Here is a 26,943-nt window from a genome sequence, read left to right as displayed (position 1 = left end):
CTTGTTCTCTCTCTCTCCACTGTGTTATATACTTATCTTCTAACGGTGAATTATAATTATCTAATAAGATAGATTAGTATTTTAAGGCATCAGTAAAGTATTTTGATAATAAAAGTAATTATAGTTTTATAAATAAAATGTATTTAAATAACAATTTATTAAGAATATAAATAAATTTAATGGAGCATAACCCTGAACTAATGATACTGACGTGTTTGTTGTCAAAAATCATCTGACAGACGTACCGTCAAAATACAGCTGGACTTTTACACGCGTAACTTATTATCTCAGCTGAAGTATCATCCAATGTAAAATGTCGGCACAGAAAACATCAGAGACTGTTGCCAGCTTGAATTTCCCAAGTTATGCCATTATTGGGGTTTCCAGTCGTTACATTTTGGTTGGCGGTGGAGGAGGATCTGCCAAAACTGGAATAAAAAATCAGTTTGTAAGTTACCGATTATACTATCGACTTTGTTGTATGTACTATTGTGTCACAAATTTTCTTGTTTCTGTTAAGTTCGCAAAAGTTTGACGTATGAAAGAATGAATATCTTTCTGTGCTTATCCTAGCTTGGATCTGGCCAGACCAAGTAGCCTAGCCTGTGTCAATTTGTTTAGGCATAACCTCAAAAATTGATTAACCCCTTGCCAGGCTTATCATGTCGTAGGAGATTATACTTACTTACTTTGACCCCTGTTTTTCCGGTCCTATACATCAGGGGAACCCTATTCTTGACAGGGCCTCCACTGTCGTTTTATCTTGTTCGGTTAGAGTATCCAAAATTTTATATCACACATTGCTCATTTACTGTTAAATCATCACTGTCGAAGGACTCGCAAGAACAATTAGAAAATGAAAGAAAAAGTGGTAGTTTTTATGTATCCACTTTTAAGGGACCTAGGTTTGAAAAGTCTTGTTTAAAAATAGAATCTAATTTGTTACCAGCCTCCCGTTGAGATACTACTGCTAGAGAGTTACGGGGTCCTTTGACTGGCCAGACAGTACTACATTGGATCTTTCTCTCTGGTTATGGTTCTTTTCCTTTGCCTACACAGACTCCGAATAGTCTGGCCTATTCTTTACAGATTCTCCTCTGTCCTCATACACCTGACAGCACTGAGATTACCAAACAATTCTGCTTCACCAAAGGGGTTAACTACTGCACTGTAATTGTTCAGTGGCTACTTTCCTTTTGGTAAGGGTAGAAGAGACTTTAGATATGGTAAACAGCTTTTCTAGGAGAAAGACACTCCAAAATCAAACCATTGTTCTCTAGTCTTGTGTAGTGCCATAGCCTCTGTACCATGGTGTTCCTCTGTCTTGGGTTAGAGTTCTCTTGCTTGAGGGTACACTCAGGCACACTTTTCTATCTAGTTTCTCTTCCTCTTGTTTTGTTAAAGTTTTGTTAACAAATACTGTAGGGTAAAAATACCATTCCTCCTCAAAAAAAAAAGGACCAGCTTTAGATAAAGCACTTGAGTAATTTATCAGAAAAAAAAATTTGTATCGTAACTGGAATACTAACCACGCTATTTATTAGGAGTTATACTTTCGGCGGAGCTAAAATGATGAGCCATTAAAATTTAGCGAGGGTTAACTACCCACACTGCTAGTTAGCGGGGGTAAGGGGGGGGGGTTAGCTTGCTACCACTCCCGTTCACACACCTGTGATTTAGTTCACTTTACTTTTGGCTTGGATGGAGAGCTGTTGTTTCCGCTCTTCCTCCTTGCCCATTCTGGTCTGCCATTAATTTTTGTCTTTTAACTTACTTTTTCTTATACAGTGAACCCTCGCTACTTCGCGGTTCGACAATCGCGGATTCACCACTTCGCGGGGTTTTTCCATAACCCATATATATATACATATCGCGGATTTTCCGGAAAATTCGAAAATACCGCGAAATCTGAAGACCCCCAAATACGATATTTTGTTACCTGTAATTCCATTAATACTGTAATTAGTAATATCTGCTCTTACTGATTGTTCATTGCATTACATATGATATATAATTCAGCACAGAAAGAAATAAAACACGAAAAGAGAATGTGATCATACGATAATTCAGTACGTAGTAAAATTAAATCGAACATGAAACGCAAATCAGATGCAGTCATACCATATTAGAATGGTGTGTACTGTAATGGATGTGCTTCTTTTCCATGAATCTTTTGTATGTATACGTACGTAGTACAGTACTGCATCCAATAATATTCTTTGTTGCAAAAATCACATTTCGAATAAGCGTACGAGAGAGAGAGAGAGAGAGAGAGAGAGGCGTAAAATAGCGTACGTAAAGCTGTATTATTATTATTGTTATTATTATTATTATTGTTGTTGTTGTTAATAAAATTATTATTGTTATTATTATTATCATTATTATTATTATTATTACTGTACAGTATTATTATCATTATTTATTATTATTACGGTATTGTACTTAATCTACGTACGTTCAGTATGCGCGGGGCATCTTCTATGAGTAGGTAACCAACGCATCATAGTACTGTAAGACGGGTTGTGATTGGTTCAAGCGCTGATAGATGACGAATCAGAACTCAAGTTTTGTTATCTAGCCTATGATTGGTGTTTTGCCCGCATCTCCTACCCGCAGCATCAAAGTTCTCGCGGGGCTGGATCGTTCACTCTCTGTTACCGCGTATCGCTGAGTAGACGTTCTTAAGTTTGTGAAGTTTAATCTGTGCTGTGTGCGACCTTTTTAAGTTGAACTTTTTGTTACAGTACTGTACGTAAATCCTACTGTAATGGCTCCCAAGCGTTCTGCTTCTCTTAAGGCTGGTAGTGAGCCTAAACGCCACCGAAGGATGATGACGATAGCTGAGAAGGTTACGCTTCTCGACATGTTAAAAGATGGTAGAAATTACGCGGCCGCCGGCCGCCATTTTGGCATCAACGAATCCACCGTTCGCTATATCAAAAAGGACGAGGCGAACATTAGAAAGACGGCTGTAATCACCTTTAGCAGATCAGCGAAGCGAGTCGTTACAACGCGTAATAAAACGATCGTACGCATGGAAGGTGCTTTAGCTGTGTGGATTGCCGACTGCCGGAAGAAGAACATAGCCTTGGATACGAACACCATCCAAACAAAGGCTTTGAGTTTATATGAGAATTTTGCTGCAAAGGAACCTAAAGACGACGACGGCAACCATGCTGAAGATGATGATGATGCAGATGATCCTCAACCAGGGACATCCACTGATTCCCAGCCTCAGAAACGTTTTTCCGCAAGCAAAGGATGGTTCGCGAAGTTTCAGAAACGCTTCGCCCTGAAAAGCGTTTCCCTGCATGGGGAGTCTGCTTCCGCTGACACTGCCGCTGCTGAAACTTACGTGAACCAGACGTTCAAGAATATTATCGCCGAAGGTGGATACAAGCCGGAACAAGTCTTTAATATGGATGAGACTGGCTTGTTTTGGAAGAGAATGCCGTCGCGAACTTTCCTGTTCAAAGAGGAAGCCAAAGCCTCTGGCTTTAAGGCATTCAAGGATCGCGTTACCCTCGTGATGTGTGGCAATGCTGCTGGATTTTTGTTGAAGCCGGGGCTTATTTATAAGTCGAAAAATCCTCGCGCTTTGAAAAATAAAAATAAGAATCTCCTTCCCGTGTACTGGATGCATAATCAAAAAGCATGGATTACGAAGATGCTGACCTCCAACTGGTTCCACCAGTGTTTTATCCCGCAAGTCAGTAAATATCTCTTAGAGAAGGGCTTGCCATTCAAGATCCTTCTCCTTATGGATAACGCTGGTGGACACGCAACTGACCTGTCGCATGAGGGCATTCAGGTTGAGTTCCTGCCACCCAACACCACGTCATTAATTCAACCGATGGACCAGGGGGTTAACAGGGCGTTCAAGGCCCTCTACACGAAGAATACCTTGGCGGACCTCGTTGCGTGTGTGGATGCTGCCCAAGATGACGAGGATGAAGATTTTAACTTGAAGGCGTACTGGCGGCAGTACACCATAGCCACGTGCCTGCAGAATATTCAGAAGGCACTTCAAGAGATGAAACCTGCAACCGTGAATGCGAGCTGGAAGAAGTTGTGGCCCGATATTGTTTACGACGACAAGGGATTTACTCCGTCGGAAATCCAACACTCTGCAATACGGAAATCTGTGCAGTTGGCGGCCATAATTGGAGGTGACGGGTTTGGCGACATGACGACTGAAGACGTCGACGAGTTGTTGGACTGCCATTCCCAGCCCCTAACTGACGCAGACCTCGAAGACCTGACGAAATCGGCAAGTGAGGAAGAGAGTGATACCCAGGAAGAGACCCAAGAAAATGTCGAAGAAACGGGCTTAACATTAGAACGGCTTGCCAAGGCCTGCAACCACGCGAAGGAGTTGAAAGAAATGTTGCAAGAGTGGGACGAGGATATGGTTCGCTCGATGCAATTCTGCAACAAGGTTGATGACATAATGACTCCCTACAAAATGCTCTTGGATCGAAAAAAGAAGCAGCGGCAACAACTTCCAATCACAATGTTCTTCCAGCCTCACAAAAAAGAGCCAGTTCCTCCTGCTAGTACGCCTTCGGAAGAAATTGAAGTTTCCCAGGAAGAAGTTGAAGAGGTGTCCCAGGAAAAGACACCTCCGTCTGAAGAGACGTAAAATACTATCATTGGCTGCACAGTAGAACACATCATCAGCTTCATCATCATCATTTCTACTGTGCATCAAATTCATCGCCATCACCATTCAAGTTTTTCTTCAACTTCTTTCGTGGTGAGTACAGTAACAATCTTTATTTTTTACTTTAATATTCTTACTGCCTGTTTTATAGTTTAGTAATTTACGTACTGTATGCATTAAGTTGAAGGGAAGGTTTTAAAAGTCTACATGTTGTAACCTATCATATTTTTTTTGTTTAAAATTTACATTTACGTACGTAAAACAATCTCTCTCTCTCTCTCTCTCTCTCTCTCTCTCTCTCTCTCTCTCTCTCTCTCTCTCTCTCTCGTAAATTGTTTTCCTGCTTTGCTACGTACAATACTGTATAATTTATATTTGTAAGGTAACATATTTTGTAAATGCTTTTACTGTAAATACTGTATGTACTGTATCATTATTTATCACTATCATCATGCGCGTTAAATGCCTTGTTTGTTCTGAGCGTGGTTGTTTACTGAGCGTACACGCCGTCGTTTCAGGCGGCGTCATAAAGAAAAACATTTCATTTGGAAGTCCTAAGAAAAATACGTAAACTAAAACATTGGTAATAAACAAATCAACATACAGTACAGTACTGTATAATCAATATAATCGATGCAAAAACTAACCTATACATATATGTGTACTGTACACTAAATGAGTTTGTTTCTTCCTTATGATCAGAGATGAACGTAAACAAAACATTGGTGGCCATTTTTTATCGTGCTTTTTAGGTGTTTAGGAAACGCATGATATAAAATCGCCTTTAATATTTGTGCCTGTTTTAGTTTAGGGTGCTGTAGTACATGCATTAAGTGTTCTGTACATTAAAGGGTGGTTTGTTAACAGTACTACGTACAAGGGAAGGTTTAAAAGTCCGAATATACATGTTAAATAAATAGGTAAATATGATGTCACTACTTCGCGGATTTTCACCTATCGCGCCCGCGTCTGGAACCTATCTACCGCGATAAACGAGGGTTCACTGTATACAGTATATGTATGTATATGAAAACATTCTTAATGTTCATGTATATGTATGTGTATAGAAATGTGGTAAGTTTCCTTTTCAGTGTTTGTGCTGTGCTTATGATACCTATACGACACGACACTTGTGCAAGGCCAGCACACTTTCACTTTGTGGGGAACGACCTCTCCCTCTCTGGTCCATCGGTCTTCCCGTCGGCATATAACCGTTGACTCAGCCACCGCAGGGGAATCGTCTTCACCTGGACCCTCCTCATTCAACTATTGTCTTCGCCTTTTCCCTTTTCCTACGGGAAACATGGATTACTGAGCGAAGGGAATGTGGCCTCTCAGAGATTGACTATGGTCTTTCTCTTCTTAAAGTTGTTCACCTTTCAACAACAGTGTACTATTGGGAAGAGGATCTTTTCCGTTCGCGGGTTAGGTTGCGTTTCCGATTGTTTGTCTCAATTTTTTTTTGTGAAATTATAATTATAATTGCAATTTTAACTTTTCAGATTTCTCCGTGGGGAACACTTCCCTTCAGAGGATCAGTGGTTCTCACTATTAGTGAATATTCTTAGCTGATTTAAATGATTGTAATTCTGGTTTTTATTAGTTACTGTGCTCCCCCTTCTCCTGTGGATGTCGACTGGGGAAGGAAGGGCGCAATACTTATTTTTATGTTGTTCCCTCGGGGTTCCTCTTCGGAGTTCCTCCCTAGGGAATTTTCTGTTAAATAATTAATTTTATTTTTTTCTCAGTTAACTATGCAGTTTTTCTTCGTTCGACTAAGAGTGCCGATGAAGCAGAGCTGTTCTGTTCATGCCTGGGGAATCTGCTGTCACTGCCGTCCCTCAGAGGACGCCGTCATGGGCGTCCTCCCTTCTCTTAGAAGAACGCCCTTGACAACATGACCAGCACTTCGGATCATTTTAGAACGCTAACCAGTAGGTTCGCCGCCAGGGGTTGGACCTTAGGTATCCTGATACGTTCTGAAGATTTCTCCAAGGAACGTACCCGGAAAGTTATGGAAACCTTCCTTCTCTCAGGTACTCGCACAATCGAGTTTCTGGCCCACCAAGTCTCGAACTTGTGGGCAAATACCATCCTGAAACGTCGGGATGTAGTAGCTGAGAGATCCAGGACTCTTCTGTGGATCGTTCCTGCATCTGCGCGCACATTGCTCCCGCGCGCTCGCACACCTGCAGTCTTCTGCACGCGCCCGCCAACGGTCTTCTGCATGCTCGCGCCAATGTTCTTCCTCGCGCACGCGCGCCAACGGTTTTCTGTGCTCGCGCTCGCCAATGGTCCACCGCGCGCTCGCGCCAACGGTTTTCCATGCGCACGCCCCAAACCCTTCCGCGCGCACCAATAGTACTCTCACGCGCGTGCCAATGCATCCGCCCTTGTGCAACCAGTCACGCTTCGGCGCATTCTAGGGAGACTACACAAAACTACACATTGCCTTACTGCGTGCCAGTGCACCAGCGCCCTCCTGCGCAGTTGCGGTCTCAGATCCAATGCGCCAGCTCTTGCCAAAGAGCCAGTGCTTGCAGATCCAATGCGCCAGCTCTTGCCAAAGAGCCAGCGCTTGCCTGCTCTCCAGCGCTCTTCTGCGCATTCACCGGAAACTGCGCTTCAGCAGAAACTGAGCACCGTCATCATTCTGTGTGCCATCACTCCAGTACTCTCCTGCACATTCGCACAATAGGCAGAAAATAGGAATATAAATTTTTGGACAGGTCACCATTGCCCAATTCCTCTCCCCGCAAACGCATAACATGGCCTCCGGGAAAAGAGGAAAGAGGCTTCACAGAAGGATTCTAGATCATGAAGATTCCATCTTACAAGGGGAATCAAAATGGGGAATCATTGGTCCCTGTCTCTTCTGAAGTTTCTTTTTTCCTTGACACGCTAGTTCACGGTTTGCTGATCGCTAGGTCGCCGATTACCAGATCGCCAATTGCTAGCTCAGCGCTGATCCTTGACCTCTAGTCCCTCCAATGACTAATGATCTCTGATTGCTAGCGTTCCAATCACCGATTGTTAGTCAATAACCTGTCATCAGCTTGTTGATCACTAGAACACCGATGGGCAGCTCATCTTTCTTCGATCCTTGAACTCAGCTCGCTGATCTCTGACCAGCCCATCTTCAGCTTGCTGATCTCTGACCAACCAGGAGGGACCATAGTCAGCTTGCTGATCTCTATCTCACCATCGGCTCACAGACCACCGATTCACCAATCATCGGCAATTCGCCAGCAGTTCGTGACTCGGACTTACTAGTAGTTCCCTAGATCAGAAGGTATACAACATACTTCTTGCTACTGGCCGTTCGCCATCACACTAAAGTGATCGGCAAACGTTCGAGAACCCTCATCAACGGCTTGTCGACAGGGAACTACTTGCGAACACTCTCCAACTGCACAGTAACCACAATACTGTACCCAACCGTTAACCATTGATTAACATTCGCCAGATTGATTCTATTCTAAGGAATAGCATCAATGATAGGGCTAAGCGTTGCCTTCCTTCTGTTAGTTAAAGGAATTCTCTCTCAGGGAAGAATTCTTACACTGGGTATTGCGTCTGATCCTTTACGACACGAGTCAAGACTCCAGCGTCAATAATCTTCCATGCAAAAGGATCTGGAAGGAGCTGTCCCTTTGGGTTGATGTCCACACTATGTTGGAGTTCGAACAAGGGTTAAGACCTCAGGTCTTCATTTGTACACTGGACCTAAAGGACACACAATTCCAGGCCCAAACCATCCATCTAGGAATGTTGGAAGATTCAGTCTATACCAACAAAAAACACTAGTTGTTCCGTAACCGAAATACAAACCACGCTATTTACAAAGGGTATTACTTTTAGCGTAGCTGAAATGGCGAGCCATTAGAATTTAACGAGGGTGTATTACCCCCGCGCTAGTTAGCGGGGGGGTAGGGGAGTGGTAGCTAGCTACCCCTCCTCCCCCTCACACACAGGTGAATACTCACTTTCACTTTAACTTTAACTTTTGGCTCGGACTGTGACAGACGTCTCTGTCTTGGTCCTCGCTTGGCAGCCATTGTCTGTTTTGTCTTTACTTAATCGCTTACTTTTCATTTACTCAATATATATGTAAACATGTTTTCATGTTTGTATATATATTTGAGTATAGAAATAAGTAAGTTTCCTTTTCAGATGTGTGTGTGTAGTGTACGATATCTACGTGGAGGCCTCGGCAGTTAGGCCACCACGGCGTATTTTATGGGTGGCGATCGAGTTTGACTTATGTCTTTTTACGAATAGAACTTACCTGGCAGTTATATATACATAGCTAATTATCTCTATTTCGGCAGAATTTTTCTAAAACTAGGCAACCGCCTTGTGGTGGTTGGGTGGTAACACCCGTCAAAGGGTGGTAGGAGGAATCATTCCCGTTCTCTGTTCTTCAGTTCATCTCTGCCGGCCGGATCGATAACACGTTGGTCCGTCATTAAGAGTTTTTTCTTCGATTTCCCTGTTCGGTGTACCAGTCTGCTTTTTTTGGTGAAGTACTCTGATTTGGGGTTTTGGCGATCGTTGTATTTTGTTTTCTCTTAGTTTTTTTGTTTGCTGTGTTTCATTATGAGTGAAAAGAGTCATTACCGTATCTGTGCGAATGAGGAATGTAAGGTGAGACTTCCCAAAATGGCGGTTGATCCTCACACTGTTTGTTCTCATTGTAGGGGTTTTGTTTGTGCCCTTGATAATAGGTGCGGGGAATGTAAGGTTTTGGATGAGAAAGATTGGTTAATTATGAAGCGCTATGTGCGTAAGCTAGAGCTCGATAGAGTTAGGAGAGCTTCTAGGTCTAAGTCTAAGTCTGTTAGTGGTAAGGAAGACGAACTTAGCGTAGATTTATCTATTGATCCTATTATTGATTCCTCTTTGGAAGTTGATCCTTCCCTTGAGGTAGTAACTCCTGCACCTACTACAGGTTCCGTATCTACGGATGACCCTCGGTACGCTAGCCTGGCGGCCGAGTTGAAGGCCATTAAAGAACAGCTGGAGGCCTTTAAAGGTAAGGAAAGTGAAAGTGCTTGTGTTAGTGCAGTGGAGGTGGCGACCGACCGAATCTGTCATACCCCTAGGCCTAGACCTCTACCAAGCTCCCAGGACCAAGGGAGAAGGTACGTCGATGACCGAAAGGGGGTGAGAGGTACGTACCCTCGGTCAGCCGTCGCCTCAGACAGTCCTGTTGTCTATTCCCAGGCTGCTCTTGACCGTCACGGGAAAGACGAGTCGGATGTGTTGTTTTCTTCTCCGAATTCGTCCAGACGTAAATGGAAGTATGAAGCTTCAAGACCTACTAAGAGGAGATGGAACCGCGACGAACGGTCTCGTTCTTTCTCTCCCGGTTCTAGCAGTTATGAACCTTGTCCGTCGGAGGATGATTTCGTCTCCGTGCCTGTGAAAAGGACGAAGCCTGCTGCCGAAGATACGAGTGTTATTCGTCAGCCCCCCCCTTCGGATCCGCAAGACCCAGCTGATGTTGCTAAATCCTTTATGTCTGTCATGCAGGAACAACTTTTGACTTTAGTACAAGCCTTTAGCCGCCCTCACGCCCAGTCTGACAGACGTAAAGACGACTCGTTGCCGATTAAGAAGTCTGCTTCTAAGAGAGAACGGAGTTCTTCTTTAAAGAGAACTTCTCCCTCTCTACGCCAGGATGAGGAATGTGTGCTTGCGCCAGGCGATACTTCTTCGCGATACCAGGGCGATACGTTTTCTCGTTCTCGATACCGGGACGATACCTTATCGAACGAAGCTGCTTCTCGTTCTCGATACCAAGACGATACCGCCTCCCGTGCGCTTCGACACGACGATACCTCCTCTCGTTCGCTTCGCCACGACGATACCTCCTCTCGTTCGCTTCGCCACGACGATACCTCCTCTCGTTCACGACGCCACGACGATACCGACCCTAGTTCTCGACGCCACGACGATACCGCCTCTCGTTCACGACGCCACGACGATACCGCCTCTCATTCTCGCCGCCACGACGATACCGCCTCTCATTCTCGCCGCCATGACGATACCGCCTCTCGCTCTCGACGACAGAACGACTCTGCCTCTCGTTCTCGGTCCCAGGGCGATACCACCCTGCCTCTTCGGGACGATACTGCCTCTCGTTCCAAGGATTCTTCTAGCGCGGGACTCCAGGATGCAACCCGTCTTTTGCAGGATGATGCCTTTGATTTGCCCTTGTCGGGTTCTAAGGATTCTCCTCTTTCGAAGGATATTGCAGATGTGGATCAGGCCCTCGAGGATGTTTCTGATGACGATGATAATCCTGCCGATGCTGTGGGAGATTACAAAGTTCTCTCTCGCTCCCTTCTTGAACTTTTTGGAGCGGAGACAAACAGTTAAGACTTCCTTCTCGTTTCCACCAGCTCGTCTTGCTTCAAGAGCGGGTATGTGGTATGCAACTGGAGAACCTTTGGGTCTGGGAGTGCCTTCCTCCTCCAAGGGTGACTTCTCTGGTTTAGTGGACTCTGCTAGAAGGCATGCTCTCAACTCAGCCAAGGTCATGTGGTCAATGTCGGAGCTGGATCATCTCGTCAAAGGTATTTTTAGAGCCTTTGAGGTTTTTAGTTTCCTAGACTGGTCGCTTGGGACTCTCGCAAGGAAAACTGAACAGATGGATGGATCTAGGGACCTTACGAGCATTATGTCCTGTATGGATAAGGCCCTCAGAGATGGGGCGAATGAGTTGGCTGCTCTGTTCTCAGCTGGGGTCCTAAAGAAGAGAGCTCTGCTTTGCTCTTTTGCTTCTAGGTCTGTTACCAATGCTCAAAAGTCTGAGCTTCTTTACGCCCCCCTCTCTCAACATCTTTTTCCCGAGTCTCTGGTTAATGACATTACGCGTTCTCTGGCCCAAAAAGCCACCCAAGACCTTTTATCTCGTTCTGCTCGTAAGCCCTTTGCAGCCCCTCCTTCTTCTTTGAAACGGGAGGAAAGGAGATTCCAGCAGCCCTTTCGGGGCAGGACTACTTCAAGATCAGATTTTAGAGGGAGAAGGCAAGATTCAGGACCAAGATCTACCAGGGGTTCTTTCAGACCTCGCTCCAGGAAATGAAGTTCGTCTCCTCCAGACGGTAGGCGCAAGACTGTCAGGTTTTTGGCAGTCCTGGAAGAGGGGAGGGGCGGACACCTGGTCCCTCTCAGTCATCAAGGAAGGATACAAGATCCCCTTTCTGAAAAAAACCTCCTCTCGCAGATGCTCCGCTGGCCTTAGTAGCCCGGTACTCAGATCCTGGGAAACAGAAGGCTCTAGTAGACCTTGTCAACCAAATGCTAGACAAGGGGGCGATAGAACCGGTTCGGGATCTAGTCTCCCCAGGCTTTTACAATCGCCTGTTTCTGGTCCCCAAGAACTCGGGCGGATGGAGACCCGTCCTGGATGTCAGCGCGCTCAACGTATTTGTGGAGAAGACAAAGTTCTCCATGGAGACGACTCAGTCGGTGCTGGCGTCAGTACGTCCAGGGGACTGGATGGTGTCCCTCGACTTGCAGGACGCATATTTCCATGTCCCCATCCATCCGACTTCGAGGAAGTACCTGAGGTTTGTAATGGAGGGCAAGTGCTTCCAATTCAGAGCTCTTTGCTTCGGTCTCAGCACGGCTCCTCAAGTCTTCACCAGGGTAATGGCGAATGTGTCAGGTTGGCTGCATCAGGAAGGGATAAGGATATCCTTCTATCTGGACGATTGGCTGATTCGTGCACGATCGAGGGAGAAATGTCTGGAGGATTTACGGAAGACTTTTATGATGGCTCAGGATCTAGGCCTGGTCATCAACAGGGAGAAGTCTCGGATCAGACCGAGTCAGACTATTCTCTATTTGGGGATAGTTCTGAATTCAGTTCTTTTTCGGGCTTCTCCCTCTCAGGAAAGACAGGCCAAGTGTCTCGTAAAAGTCAGAACTTTCCTGGACAAGAAGAGATGCACAGCGAAGGAGTGGATGAGTTTGCTGGGGACTCTGTCCTCCCTCGAACTGTTTGTCTCTCTGGGGAGACTCCACCTAAGGCCTCTTCAGCACTTTCTTTCGAAGACATGGAACAGAAAGATGCAGGAAGACTCCTTTTCCTTCCCCATTCCAATAGAAGTCAAGACTCTTCTGAAGTGGTGGCTGGACCCAACCTTGTTAGGGGAAGGGATCTCCTTACACAAGAAGAACCCAGACCTAGTGTTGTTTTCAGACGCATCAGAGTCAGGCTGGGGGGCAACACTAGAAAGCAAGGAGGTCTCAGGCGATTGGGAAGGAATTCAGCTGGGATGGCACATCAACAACAAGGAGCTGATGGCCATTTTTCTGGGGCTAAAGGCCTTCAAGGACTTGGTGACTGGGAAGATTGTGGAGGTCAACTCAGACAACACCACAGCTCTTGCTTACATCAGGAAGCAAGGAGGGACTCACTCTCTGTCTCTCTTCGAGACAGCAAGAGAGCTCCTTCTTTGGGCGAAGGAGAACAGGATAAGCCTGCTGACGAGGTTTGTTCAGGGACAGAAGAATGTGAGGGCGGACATGCTCAGCAGGAAAGGGCAGGTCCTTCCCACAGAATGGACCCTCAACCAACAGGTCTGTCAGAGTCTCTGGAGGCTGTGGGGGAGACCCCTCATCGATCTTTTCGCCTCCAATTTATCCAAGAGGATCCCCATCTATTGCTCCCTAGTTCCGGACAGAGAGGCAATAGCAGTAGACGCCTTTTTGATGGATTGGACGGGGATGGACACTTATGCTTTTCCCCCGTTCAAGATCATCAATCTGGTAGTCAGGAAATTCGCCCTCCTCGATTCGGGACGGATGATCCTGATAGCTCCGTTCTGGCCGATGAGGGAATGGTTCACGGAGGTGGTGGACTTGTTGATGGACTTTCCAAGAAGCCTCCCTGCAAGTCCAAATCTGCTCAGACAACCCCACTTCGAGAGATATCATCAAAACCCCCTCGCTCTCAATCTGACTGCCTTCAGACTATCGAGAAGCTCGTCAGATCGAGAGGCTTTTCAGCGCAAGCTGCGAAAGCTATCGCCAGAGCGAGGAGGGTCTCTTCGCAGAGGGTCTACCAGTCCAAGTGGGAGACTTTTAGGGCTTGGTGTAGGAAGCACAAGATTTCCTCATCCACTACCTCTGTGAGCCAGATTGCGGATTTCTTGTTGTACCTCAGACAGGACGCTAAGCTAGCTGTGTCCACTATCAAAGGGTACAAAAGTATGCTCTCTTCCGTCTGTCGGCATAGAGGCTTGGACTTGTCTCGCGACAAGGACTTACATGACCTCTTGAAGTCTTTTGAGACGACCAAGCAGACCCAGTTAAAGCCCCCTTCTTGGAACCTTGATGTAGTTCTTAAATTTCTGTGCACCAAGAGATTTGAGCCCATATCACAGGCTCCCCTTAGGGAGGTTACCAAGAAGACCCTCTTTCTTTTGGCCTTAGCAACAGCTAAAAGAGTTAGTGAAGTCCATGCAATTGAAAAACAGGTAGGCTTCAATCTGAATGGGGCAGTTTGTGCCTTGAGATTAGACTTTCTCGCTAAGAACGAGAACCCTTCTAAGCCCTGGCCGAGGACCTTTGAGGTTCCTAACTTGACCAACCTAGTGGGTCAGGAGCAAGAGAGGCTGCTCTGTCCAGTACGAGCCCTCAAGACCTACTTGTCTCGCACAAAAAGTGTGAGAGGCTCTTCTAGCTCCCTGTGGTGTTCTGTGAAAGATCCTCAAAAGCCCCTTTCCAAGAACGCTTTATCCTTTTTCCTGAGGGAAGTGATAAGAGAAGCGCATCTCTTGTGTGAGGAGGAACACTTCGGACTTTTAAAAGTGCAAGCCCACGAAGTGAGGGCCATTGCGACCTCGCTTGCTTACCGCAAGAACATGTCGCTCCGTCAAATTATGGATGCGACATTCTGGAGGAGCAACTCTGTGTTCGCCTCTCATTACCTCAGAGAGGTGAGGGTGGATTATGAGAAATGTTATACCTTGGGACCATACGTAGCTACGGCTTCTGTATTAGGCAAAGGAGTTACTACCTCCCCTCAACCTTAGTTTTGTTTACTTGTGCATAGGTTGGTGTATTTTTTATTGGTTGTCTGAGGACTTCGACTTGTGTACAGTCACCTCAGTCTAGTTAGATCATTTTTATCTACTTTGCAAATGTTAGGTGGTTGGTTTGGTAAAGTTGCGGTTTTTTATTTTGGGCAATAGGTAGTCCTGAAGTCTAGTCAGATTGTTGGTCTCACCCCGTTGACAGACTCGATTGAGTGTTTTCAGCACTGCAGGTCACATCCTGGCTGACACTCCTAAGGGAAAGCGACTCAAGAGGCAGGAACCTTTGAAGTCAGCTACCTTAGCAGGTAAGGAATCAAGGTGTTTATTTATCCTACAACTTTTTTGGTTGTTTCCCCAACGATGTTACTGTCTATCACCCTCCTCCAAGTGTGTTAATCAGCTATGTATATATAACTGCCAGGTAAGTTCTATTCGTAAAAATGAAGTTTTTATGATAAAACAAAGTTTTATGAATACTTACCTGGCAGTTATATATACATTCGAAGGCCCACCCACCTCCCCTCAGGAGACAGGTCGGGCATAGATGAACTGAAGAACAGAGAACGGGAATGATTCCTCCTACCACCCTTTGACGGGTGTTACCACCCAACCACCACAAGGCGGTTGCCTAGTTTTAGAAAAATTCTGCCGAAATAGAGATAATTAGCTATGTATATATAACTGCCAGGTAAGTATTCATAAAACTTTGTTTTATCATAAAAACTTCATTTCTCTCTCTCTCTCTCTCTTGAGGTCGTTCACCCTTTTACTACGTGTTACTACACCCTTGTAGCCTAGCTTCCTTTCCGTGTGGGGGGTTGCTACGCCGTACGTTTGTATCAATTAGTTATGAATCTAATTGTAGTTGTTTTTTGTTTTTCAGCTTGTAGAACGATTCCTTTCGGGGTTTTCGTTCTTTCTTTAGTGTTCATTCATTTTTAAATTACATAATTACATAGTTACATAATTATAATTGTTATAATTCTGTTTTGGTTACAGCTCTCCTTCCGCGAGTGTAAGTGGTTGTGAGGGCAAGTGCCTGTTGTGTAATTCTTGTTCCTTTCCCTCGGGATTCCTCTTCGGAGCCTTCCCGGGGGAATGAATGTGTACTAATATTATTTGTTTTATTTTTTTACAGTTACCGATCTAGTTCGTTTCTGTAATATAGCAACGGTGTGAGCTGTCTGGTGGAGTCCTGGGGATTCGGCTGTTGCTGCCTCCCCCCTTGTATTTTCGTCAGGGGCGTGTCTCCTTCTACTGGTAGTACTCCCGTGTCGACGGACAGCTCTCCAGTTCATTTTAGAACAGTCAGGAGGCTTGCCTCCTTGGGCGGATAACTTTCCTTCCGAGGGAAGTTTTTCCTGTCCAGGCTTGAGTTTTTCCCCTTTTGGGGGGTTCTTCTCTTGCCTTTTTTTCGTGCGACTATGCTCTTGGTGCTGAGCGGTCGCACCTGCAGTTTCGCTCAAGGGGCTGGGCAACTGCAGGAGCTCCTCTTCGGAGGATTGCTCCTTTTAGGTCACTGGCTGACCAGTCTCTTCCACGAAGTGTTTCTCTTTCGTTCGCGAGAGAGTACATTCATAGAGACTCCTCTTCGGAGGTTTCTTCTGTTGCTGTTGCTGTTGCTGTTGGCCTCCCTCGCCGTAAGGCCCACCGTCCGCCTCGTCGTAAGGGCCTCTCATCTCCCTATAAGGGTGCTTGAGGCGCCTTTTTGGATCTCCGTTTGCAGCCTACAACTCCTTTTTCTCGATCTTCCGCCTTGGTGCAGATGGACAGCAGTCTGATCTCGTCTTCCGACGGGCAACGGTCTTCCCGACGGACAACGGTCTGCCCGACGGACAGCGGTCTTCCGACGGACATCAGTCTCCCGGCGGACAACGATCCCTTCAGGGCAAAGGGTTGCCCCCACGGGGGTTCTTCCCTTGCGTGTCAGGGTTTTCCTGCGCACCCTTCTGCTCATCAGCGCTCTCCTGTTCGTCAGCGCTTTCAAGATGATCTTCCCTGCGGTTCCTGTTGGTTCCTGTTACGCGCCCTGTGCGCCCACGTTCGCCCTCGCGATCTAGAACTTCGGTTCAGGTCGGGGTCAAGGACTCTTCTTCTTTGCGCAGGCTTCCACGCGTAGCCTTCTGCTCGTCAGCGATCATCAGCTCGTCAGCGATCATCAGCTCGTCAGCGATCATCAGCTCGCCAGCGATCATCAGCTCGTCAGCGATCATCAGCCCGCCAGCGATCATCAGCCCGCCAGCGATCATCAGCTCGCCAGCGATCTCCGGATCGCCCACGTGTGTTACAACCGGCACGCCAACGTTCTCCAACACTTCTGAAGGAACATGGTTCGCCAGCTACTAGCTCACCTGCGCATGCTGATCGCCATCGCGCGACCCTCAACTGTGGATGCTGATCGCCATCGCGCGACCCTCAACTGCGGATGCTGATCGCCATCGCGCGACCCTCAACTGCGGATGCTGATCGCCATCGCGCGACCCTCGACTGCGGATGCTGATCACCATCGCGCTACCCTCAACTGCGGATGCTGATCGCCATCGCGCGACCCTCAACGGCGGATGCTGATCGCCATCGCGCGACCCTCACCTGCGGATGCTGATCGCCATCGCGCGACCCTCAACTGCGGATGCTGATCGCCATCGCACGACCCTCAACTGCGGATGCTGATCGCCATCGCACGACCCTCAACTGCGGATGCTGATCGCCATCGCGCGACCGCACACCTGCGGATGCTGATCACCATCGCTCAACCCTGCGCATGCTGATCACCATCGCGCGACCCTCAACTGCGTATGCTGTTCGCCATCACGCGATCACCCACCTGCAGATGCTGTTCGCCATCGCGCGACCGCCAACCTGCGCATGCTGATCGCCATCGCGCGACCCTGGCATGCTGATCACCATCACGCCACCCTGCGCATACTGATCACCATCGCGTGACCCTGCGCATGCTGATCACTGCTCGCGATCGCTCACCTTCGCATACTGCTCGCCATCGCACGATCGCTCACCTGCGCATACTGCTCGACCATCGCGTCGGCATATCAAAACGCGCCATCGCCAACCTGCGCGTTAGCGCTCACCAGCTCACCACCGATCGCTTGTTGATCCATATCGCCAGCAGTCCTCCTCGCCCACGCGGCAGCGCGTTTCCTCGCCATCGCGCCAACGCTTGCGTTCGCCGCCTCGGACTCGCTCTCATCCACCTGCCCACCCTCACGACCGCTCGCCTGCGCGCCCGCGCGACCGCTCGCCCGTGCAACCGCGCGACCGCTTGCCCGTGCAACCGCGCGACCGCTTGCCCGTGCAACCGCGCGACCGCTCGCCCGTGCAACCGCGCGACCGCTCGCCCGTGCAACCGCGCGACCGCTCGCCCGTGCAACCGCGCGACCGCTCGCCCGTGCAACCGCGCGACCGCTCGCCCGTGCAACCGCGCGACCGCTCGCCCTTGCAACCGCGCGACCGCTCGCCCGTGCAACCGCGCGACCACTCGCCTGCGCGCCCACACGCCCACGTGCCTGCACGTCTACGCTCATGCTCTCCAATGTTCGCCCACGCGCGAACCAACGGTTTTTTCCATTGCGCAGACGGATGGTGTTCCGTCGCGCGAACCTACAGTGTTTCTTCGCACAAATGTCGGCTTATTTCTTGCAGTATCCATTGCTCGTCTATGGGTTATCGCCCGCCGACCACCAGGAATTCCCGTCGCGCGAGCTCCAGGGCAATTGCGACCACGATTCCCAATGGGGTTTTCGCAGCATGACCAGCCTGGCGAGTTCTTCTGGAGCGTATTTCCAGAACACTGTCTCGCCTACACAGAGCATGGCACTTGCAGAATAGGAGAAACTTGAGGGAGATCTGAGCAACACTCCTCTATTCCTGAACCTGGGTTAGCCCTTCCCCGTCATTCCCTGGAAGGTTTTTTGGCGGGGGGGGGGGGGGGGGGTTTTCCGTTCAAAATTTCTCCATCGGACAAGGGGTGACTGCTTACCTCTTCCTCTGGGAGCTTACCAGGTTCTTTCCCTCCTCGGTTACGGCCCGAGGTTTGGTTCAAGGAAGCTACAGGAAGATCAAGGGTACTTTCCTCCTCTCGAGCTCAGGCACCTTGGCCTTTCGTCGTTAAGTATCTAACTTGCGGACAAGCTCGATGTTGTACCATCTGGACGCGCTGACTGAGGGCTTCCTTCGGGTGTCTCATCTGTGGAGGTCGACGACCTCAGACACCCTTCCATCCTTGAGAAGAGTTTGTTTGTGCCCAAGGACAGAGACTTAGACAGCTGCTGTGCGGAGTAAATCGACTTCCGGTTTCACTCCTCCAAGGCGCTTTCTTCCAGACTCTGCAGGGCTCCAGCGCCTTTTCTTTCAACCACGTCGGCCTAAGTTATCGGCTACGACAACTGGGACAAGGTGTCCAATTGCAGTTTTCTCCTGTCAGGAACAGATGGCACGGGAGACTCCCCCGGGGGGGCATAGTCCTAAAAGGAGTTCACGAACTCTAGGATTGCAGGTTTTTCGCTGGGAGGATGCTTAAGGTTACTCATCCGAATGACAGCTTCCCGATGCCCATTCCCGCATATTCTCTGTGAGTAGCCAAGGATATCGCGCCTGCCATCTCTGTCAGCGAATTCAGTGTCTCTGAACCTCTATGCCATAGCGTCAGCAGAGTTGCCCGGTTGGGCAGAATGATCCATACCTTAGGCGAAGGTCTTCCTTAGGATCATCGACGGCTTCACCCGCGGCCCCCTCAGTCGATCCTTTCTTGTAAGGAAGGATCTGAGAGGGGATGTCCATAGTCGACCTCTCAGCCCCGATCAAGTTTGTCGAACAAACTTCGGCCAGCAGAATCGATCAGACTGGTAACGAGGCGACAGGACTCCTTAAACCCTGGATCGGAAGGACGGGTACTTTCAGTTTCCATTCCATCCATCTTCCAGGGTGCTCGTCGAATTCAGCCTAGACTGCAAGTATTCCTTGCTTATGATGCAGTGTGGCTATCCCGCCGTGGCATAGCAGGTTTGTTTCCCCAGAGAACTCTCCCTGCCTTCCTCTTGGCCGCTCAGGTGCAGGCTTCCGCCTCCTCTGCTGTTTGGAGGGCTGGTCAACTCCGGTAGGCTCGGGTTTCGACCTTCTTCAGCGCCGGGACAAGCTTCCGGATGCTTACCATGAGTGTGGGCTCATGGTATTTTGCTTGGAGCCTTCTCTTCCTCTGCCTCAACATCTGGAGTATCTGGCCATGATATTGAGTCAACCGCCTTACCACATTGGAAACCCCGCTTCTCGTCCATCCAGCGAGGTTAAGCAACGTCGGTACTTGGATGGGTGACCACCTGGGGACGCCAGATTCTGTTACCACATCCTCCGAGCCTTCCTTTCGGTTGACTGTGGCAAGACTGAGGAGAGTCGCAGTACCTGTTCTCAGTCAAGCAGAGCTTTCAGCCCTACCTTGAAACGTTTCCTAGTTCTTCTTTCCTCATTGACCCGTCTATAGTCCGAACGGTCGCCTCAGGATAAGTTCCATGTGGGGCGATCCAAGTTCCGGTGGCTTCAGGCAATGTTTAACCGGACTCCCTGGTCCTATGGGACCAGCGGAACTATTAGACCTGCAATGGGTGTTGACCTATGGAGCCTCTTGATGGTAGTGGATATTCTCGTCCTTTCCCCACATTCTTGATGCGGTTCTCGGACTCGTCAAAGGAAAGGGGGGGGGGCATGTTCCGGTTCAGGCCTATGGTCAAGACCTGAAGGATACCTCTCCATCATTCAGGCAGGCTTAGGGGCCTTAGTCTGGCCCCTCTTCAGATCCTACAGCTACTGCCGAGTCTCCCCGTTGCGCGTCGACTTCATTCTAACCAGCAGGGGACGCATTTTCACACCTTCACATCTTGCAGTAGAGATACCGGGATGATTGAGATTCTCTCAATACCACCATCGGCTCTCTCATTCCAGGCAGGGGAATGTTTCTCTCAGACTATCCGAGCAGAGCCTCATAGAGAGAGTGTACCTAGGGGTCTTTGACCTTGGGTAACCAGCAAGTGCTGGTCTGGGGGACCTGATCGCGACAGCTTGGAAGCTCAAGCTTCCGCTAGTCTTCCCCCCAGTCTCAGACCCCGAGACACTGGCAAGATGCATTCCGGTGATGGTGGGACAACTTCGACGCCTGCGTCTTCCCTCCTTTTTGTCTGCGGACAATGGGCCTCAACAAGACCAGGTTGTCTGTCAACCTTTCAATGGGAGAGCTCCACTGGGACTACGCGCAGAACAGTTTCTGGACCCTCTGCTTCACCTGACGGAACTCCCGGGAGAGCTTCTCCCACGGCGCAGACTACTCAAGCAACCACACTGCGACATCTCTCCCGAACCGGGGCGTCGCTTCGGCTTCATGCCTGGAGACACTACGCTTCCTCCTCTAGAAGAGACAACCCGCTACAGTCGCGGTATGGAAGTCGCGTCATCTGCGATAGTCATCCACAGGGGTCTCCCAGGCAAAGTGAAGAGTCTAAGGTGGTTGGTGCCGTGGGAGATATACCTCTTCCCTTGAGGCCTCTTCTCCAGCAATAACAGTCTTATTGCCTTTCGGCTGGAGGAAACTCCTTTCCGCTCTCGGCAATGAAGCCTGTCGCTCAGCCTTTCCCTGACCTTCAGGCTTAAAGGAATAACTTTTTCCTGCCCGCTGGATCTATCCTCGCTCATGCGAAGCTACGATCGTCCCTGCCCTAGTCGGAGGAAGACCTCCAACTTGGAGCATGGCTCGGACTTTTAGTCCTTTAAGAGATCTTCTCAAGACCCTTTTACGACAGGCCTCGGATTGTATTCTGCCTTGGGTCTTCTGCTCACTCTGGCCACGGCCAGTGTGTAAGCAATCTTCTTGGTCTCTTACTACTCCCCTTTCTAAGGAAGAGGGGAAGGCAACATTCAGGCTCGCTCCTGAGTTGTTGGCTAGACTCAGAATCTGAGGGTCCCGGCCCTTCGGTCCGATTCATTCAAGATTTCGAGTCTCCATTCTGTGTCTGATGTCCCAAGACCTTCTCTTTCTTGCCAGTAAGGAATCGAGAGGTTAGCGCTGGGAACAGCTGCAGTTTGTCCTCAGTTGCAGCCGATTTGGGAACACAAGGAGGACATGGGGGGAGAGTCACCAGTATACCTCTTCAGCCCGGACTCGAGGACATTCATCTCGTCCTGTCTTCAGACCCTCCCCCGTCACGTCGCCCTACAGCACGATGTTGGATACATCGCAACGTCCCTCGCCTTCGAGTAATACTACTCTGTGACGCAGGTGCTACAAGCTGGAGTCTGGAAGCGTCTGATGACCTTCGCAGCCCGCTTCCTGCAGGGCGTGACCCACAGGAGTCTCGATACGTTTTCTATCGCTCTGTGGTGGCTACACAACAGCTGGTCTAACCTCAGGCTCCCTTTTGGACAGGTAGCAGAAGGTTGAGGGCATTGTTATCAGGTTTTAGTCTGCATGAACGAAAGAAGTATGTCTGGCCCTTACTTCTTTCTTCATCATCCCCTCTACGGGTAAGCAGCATCCTGGTCTCTGCATAGCTGACCTCGAACCTCTGCAGGTAAACCATGCTTCCTTGTGTTCCGAGTATTGAGTCAATACTGTCGCGTCCCCCATACCCTGACGAGGTGGTATTGGGAACGTCCTAACCCAGAGTTCCTTCTGGAACTCCAGGTCAACTGCCTAGGACGAGTCACACTTCTTCCTTCACACACAAGCTTACGTAGGCCACATGGTACTTGTGAGGTGCAGGGACTCCTTTTCTCGAGTGCGACTCACTCGGATTCTGAGTCCCCGGGTAAAGCCAAAGCCAGTATGGCTGGGGACTTTCCACCCTTCCTAAGGGATAAGTCACCCTTTGTAAATAGCGTGGTTTGTATTTCGGTTACGGAACAAATGACAAATTCGAAGATAATTTGTATTTTTCCTAACCATACAAACCTTAGCTATTTACACATATTTGCCAACCAGCCCTGTCCCCCAAGACAAGTCCTACCTCTAAGTGAAAGTGAGTATTCACCTGTGTGTGAGGGGGAGGAGGGGTAGCTAGCTACCACTCCCCTACCCCCCCGCTAACTAGCGCGGGGGTAATACACCCTCGTTAAATTCTAATGGCTCGCCATTTCAGCTACGCTAAAAGTAATACCCTTTGTAAATAGCTAAGGTTTGTATGGTTAGGAAAAATACAAATTATCTTCGAATTTGTCATTTCAGGCCACTGTGCTTCGGTCTTTCCACTACACCCATCCTGGTCTCACAGGATCGGCTTCTGTCTCCTCCGTTTCGGGATGACTGACTGACCTTAGCAGAATCAGTGGCAACCTTGCATTAGCACTGGAAGTTCTGAAGTCTTTTTACCATGATCCAGTAATCAAGGTAAACCTGCGGAAGTCTTCCCTACTTCCCTCCCAGAAGACTGGTGTATCTGGGAATGATTCTAGGCACCAATCTCCACAAAACCTCAAAAACGAGAACAACTCCCATTCCAGAGTGACTTGAATCTGACTCGAATCAGACCCTAGATCACCCAGACATTCTGACCCCCATGGGACCAGAAGTTTGGACGAACCTCAAGGGATGGGTGTCGGTCGAAAATCTACAGAGCAGTATAACCTTCTCATCCTTCCCCACCCCTCGGACTTGATGCTGTGCTTAGAACGCATCAAAAGAAGAGAGGAGGGACCATAGTGCTGCACCACATGACCTCAGCTCTGTCCAGAGTTCGAAAGTATCTTCACTTAAATCTCTTAAGAGATGAAGGCCAACTTTCTGGTCCTTCAGCAGCCTCATCGGTTCCTAACAGACCACTCAGTGAAGTGATGGGCGACAACAAAACACAGAGGCTGTCAAGCAATCGTTGTCACCGTCAGAGGTTCATCCTCTGTCTCTTGTCGACGTTGTGGTGTCAGAGGTATCCCATGCTGTTTCACCCATCTCCTCTTCCACTCCAGACTCTACGGTAGCTGACGGCTTAGTTTCCCCCGTTCCTGATCATCCTACGAGGGGGAAACTAATTCCATCGTTAGTCTCTCCTGTTAGTGTTTCTCTTCCTCGGGGGAGTTCACTTACAGAGACTCCTCTTCGGAGTACTGCTGAAGGTCAGCTTGCTGATCCAACGACCCCCAGAGGACTCGCCTTCCTCTTCGCCATAGAGGCCTTCCTTCACCTGCGGTGAGGAGGCGCCTCTTTGGTTCAACTGCTTCTATGCAGTCTCCCGCAGAGGAGCCTGTAGACCGTTCTTCCATCACTGTACCTGCATTGGTCCTGGACCGCTCTGCAGATCGGTCGTGATCTCCTTCGGTGGAAGGTCGTCCTTTTAAAGGACACGTCGACCTTCCACCCGACAGACCTGCCATCGCCGTTCCTGCATGGGCCTAACAAGGCTCCACCTGAACGCGCCTATGCAACCTGACAAGCGCTCATCAGTAGCTTGTCAGGCTCCATCACTACAACGCGCTGCTCATTCTGCTCGCCCTAACATAGGGCATCTTCCTAAAGTGCTTACGCGCCAACAAGAGCTGAGCTCCACCATGGGCCATGCGTGCCCACACTGCGTTCACGCGCCCTGCGCACACTGCACTCACGCGCCAACACTCACCTGCGCACCAACGTTCTCCTGCGCGCAAATTACCTGCACGCCATCATTCTCCCGCGCGCCAACATTCTCCTGCGCGTGCGCATGTGCGCCCTACATCACGCTCTCCTGAGCGCCATCCTATGCGCCAGGTAAAACCTGCGCGCCAACTTTCTTCTAAAAGCAAGTTAGTAGATGAGACAGCTATGCTGCCCTCACCCACACGCCATCCCTTACCAACGCGCCAGCGCTCACCTGCGCGCACTTACAAAGATACGCATGCGTGCCATCCATCTTCTAGGGATACGCGCCAACATTCTCCCGTGTGCCCATCATGATTCTACTGCGCGCGCGTGCCATCAGTCTCCCACGCGTGAGCTTCAATATTCTCCCTCACGCGAGCGTCAATATTCTCCCTCGCGCGAGCGTCAATATTCTCCCGCTTGCGAGCGTCAATATTCTCCCGCTCGCGAGCCTGCGCATCACAAGGAACGACGTCCGGCAAGGTCGCCATCGCCGCATTCCCCTTCCTGCAAGCGCATTGTGGGAGAAGGGAAATTTCCAGAATGGTTCAGGATCCCAAAGCTACTAAAGGCGAACCCACCTATTCCAGTGACTCCTCCCAGGGATCCTTCAGTCCCTTTCCCTTCAGGGGGTATGTCTGACAGTGCATCTGTCAGCCAACAGCCCTGATCAAATCCGTAAATCAGGCTTTCAAGCCTCTCCTCTCTGAGCTGAGACACGGAACCATGGCTTCCTCTACCCCTCTGAAGAGGAAAAGAGGCACTCTGGATGCGGTCACTTCCCTGAGGGCGAAACTGACTCCAAGCAGACCGTCTAGTACGGTTCCTCTTATTTCTCGGACTGACTCTTCATCCCTTTCAGACGAAGATCTTCCGTCACCAAGGGAATCATGCGAAGAAAGATTTTCCCCCATCGCACCAATGGAGGAAACCTCTCTTCACGCCGAGACACTGTCCGCGATTAGAAGGAACATGCCACCTTCATCAATGTTAGAGTCTTGCATCTTTCCGCGGAAGGAATCCAAAGACTCCAAAGCATTGCCTAAGTCCTCCACTAGGGCTAGGATGGAGCCAGCCAGCCACTCAGGGATTGTCCACGATTCTCCCCAAGAAGAGTCTTTGGGGGGATAGAAGGAAACTTCGCTGCAAGTCCTACAACAGGAGGAGACCAGCAGGAGTCAGAACATGCATTTTGGCAGGTTCTGACTCGGAGGGCTCTCAACGGGTTTTCCGACCCTGAGATCCCTCCTCGAGAGGGCAAGGACACGGTCCTAGACCGCGTCTTTGGTACTCAGAAGCCCTCTAAGACCAGCGAAGCCCTGCCCTGGTCTCAAGGGGTAAAGAGTACCATAGACAAGATCTTACAACAGCTCTCCGAGATGTCCTCCTCCAACCCGTTCCAGTACCACCAACAAGCTCCTCCCACCTCCTCGCATACAGCAGAGGAGGTACTTTGAGATCCTAGAGGAGCCTTGTTTAGTTCTTCCACTTCATCACTCGCTGGAAGAGCTAACCAGGGGAGTCCCTCTTGAGAGAGACTCCAACCGGCAGGTCTTGTTCTCGGCAGCCGAGATCCTCAACCAGGAGAAGATCGCGAAGTGTGCTATGCAAGCCACTTCGTGGCTCAATATCTGGTTGGGGACCTTAGGTATCCTGATACGTTCTGAAGATTTCTCCAAGAAACGTACCATGAAAGTTATGGAAACCTTCCTTCTCTCAGGTACTCGCACAATTGAGTTTCTGGCCCACCAAGTCTCGAACTTGTGGGCAAATACCATCCTGAAACGTCGGGATGCAGTAGCTGAGAGATTCTACCAGAAGGTTCCTAGTGCCGAGATCAATAGGCTCAGACATTCCTCCATGGAGGGGTCTGTTCTATTCGAGCCTAAAGATGTGGAACATGCTGCTGAGAGGTGGAGGAAGTCAGATCAAGACTCCCTCCTCCATAGGGCTTTAACATCTGAGCCCTATAAGCCTCCAGCACCACAGCAGTCCCGTCCAGCCAAGACCACTACGACGACAACTGCAGCGAAAACGATGGTGTCTAAGCCCTTTCCTGTCAAAGAGAGCATAGGCAAAAAGTCCTCCAGGGGAGGCAAAAATCCTAGAGGGAGCAGCCGAGGCCGCAAACGCTAGGATAGGCGTTTCCACCAGTGGGGGGATGCCTACAAAGTTGCGCAAACAGATGGTAGCAACTCGGGGCCGCCGATTCCTGGACAGTCTCCGTGATCAGTCTAGGATATCGCATCCCGTTCATAACATCTCTACCTCCTCTGACGACGAATCCAGTGTCATTGAACTCCCTTGCCATGGGATCGGCAAGGGGGCAAGCCCTTCGGGCAGAAGTCCAGACCCTGTTGAAGAAGGGCGCTTTCCAAGAGGTCCTCGACGAATCACCAGGCTTCTTCAGTCGACTCTTTCTTGTAAAGAATTTGTTTGGAGGCTGGAGACCAGTCATCGACCTCTCAGCTCTGAACAAGTTTGTCAAACAAACTCCGTTCAGCATGGATTCGGCAGACACGGTCAGACTAGCAGTGAGACCGCAAGACTTCATGTGCACACTGGATCTAAAGGACGCGTACTTCCAGATCCCAGTCCATCCGTCTTCAAGGAAGTACTTA

The 26,943-nt window shown here is 49.2% G+C and overlaps 1 protein-coding gene across 1 annotated transcript in view; it reads left to right on the top strand.

Moving 5' to 3' along the window:
• The first annotated feature begins 220 nt into the window (after positions 1 to 220).
• The window catches only part of LOC137615882 (guanine nucleotide-exchange factor SEC12-like), a 152,000-nt gene continuing 125,277 nt past the window's right edge, over positions 221 to 26,943 (top strand). The window contains exon 1 of the mRNA XM_068345598.1: positions 221 to 448. Within this exon, the coding sequence (XP_068201699.1) occupies positions 314 to 448 (135 nt within the window). The 5' untranslated portion in view covers positions 221 to 313. The remainder of the gene's footprint in view (positions 449 to 26,943) is intronic.

This window comes from Palaemon carinicauda, chromosome 1 (genome assembly GCF_036898095.1).
Source record: "Palaemon carinicauda isolate YSFRI2023 chromosome 1, ASM3689809v2, whole genome shotgun sequence".
Taxonomy (NCBI): Eukaryota; Metazoa; Arthropoda; class Malacostraca; order Decapoda; family Palaemonidae; genus Palaemon; species Palaemon carinicauda.
Note: the sequence above shows the minus strand (reverse complement) of the source record. Positions and strands in the feature narration are given on the sequence as shown.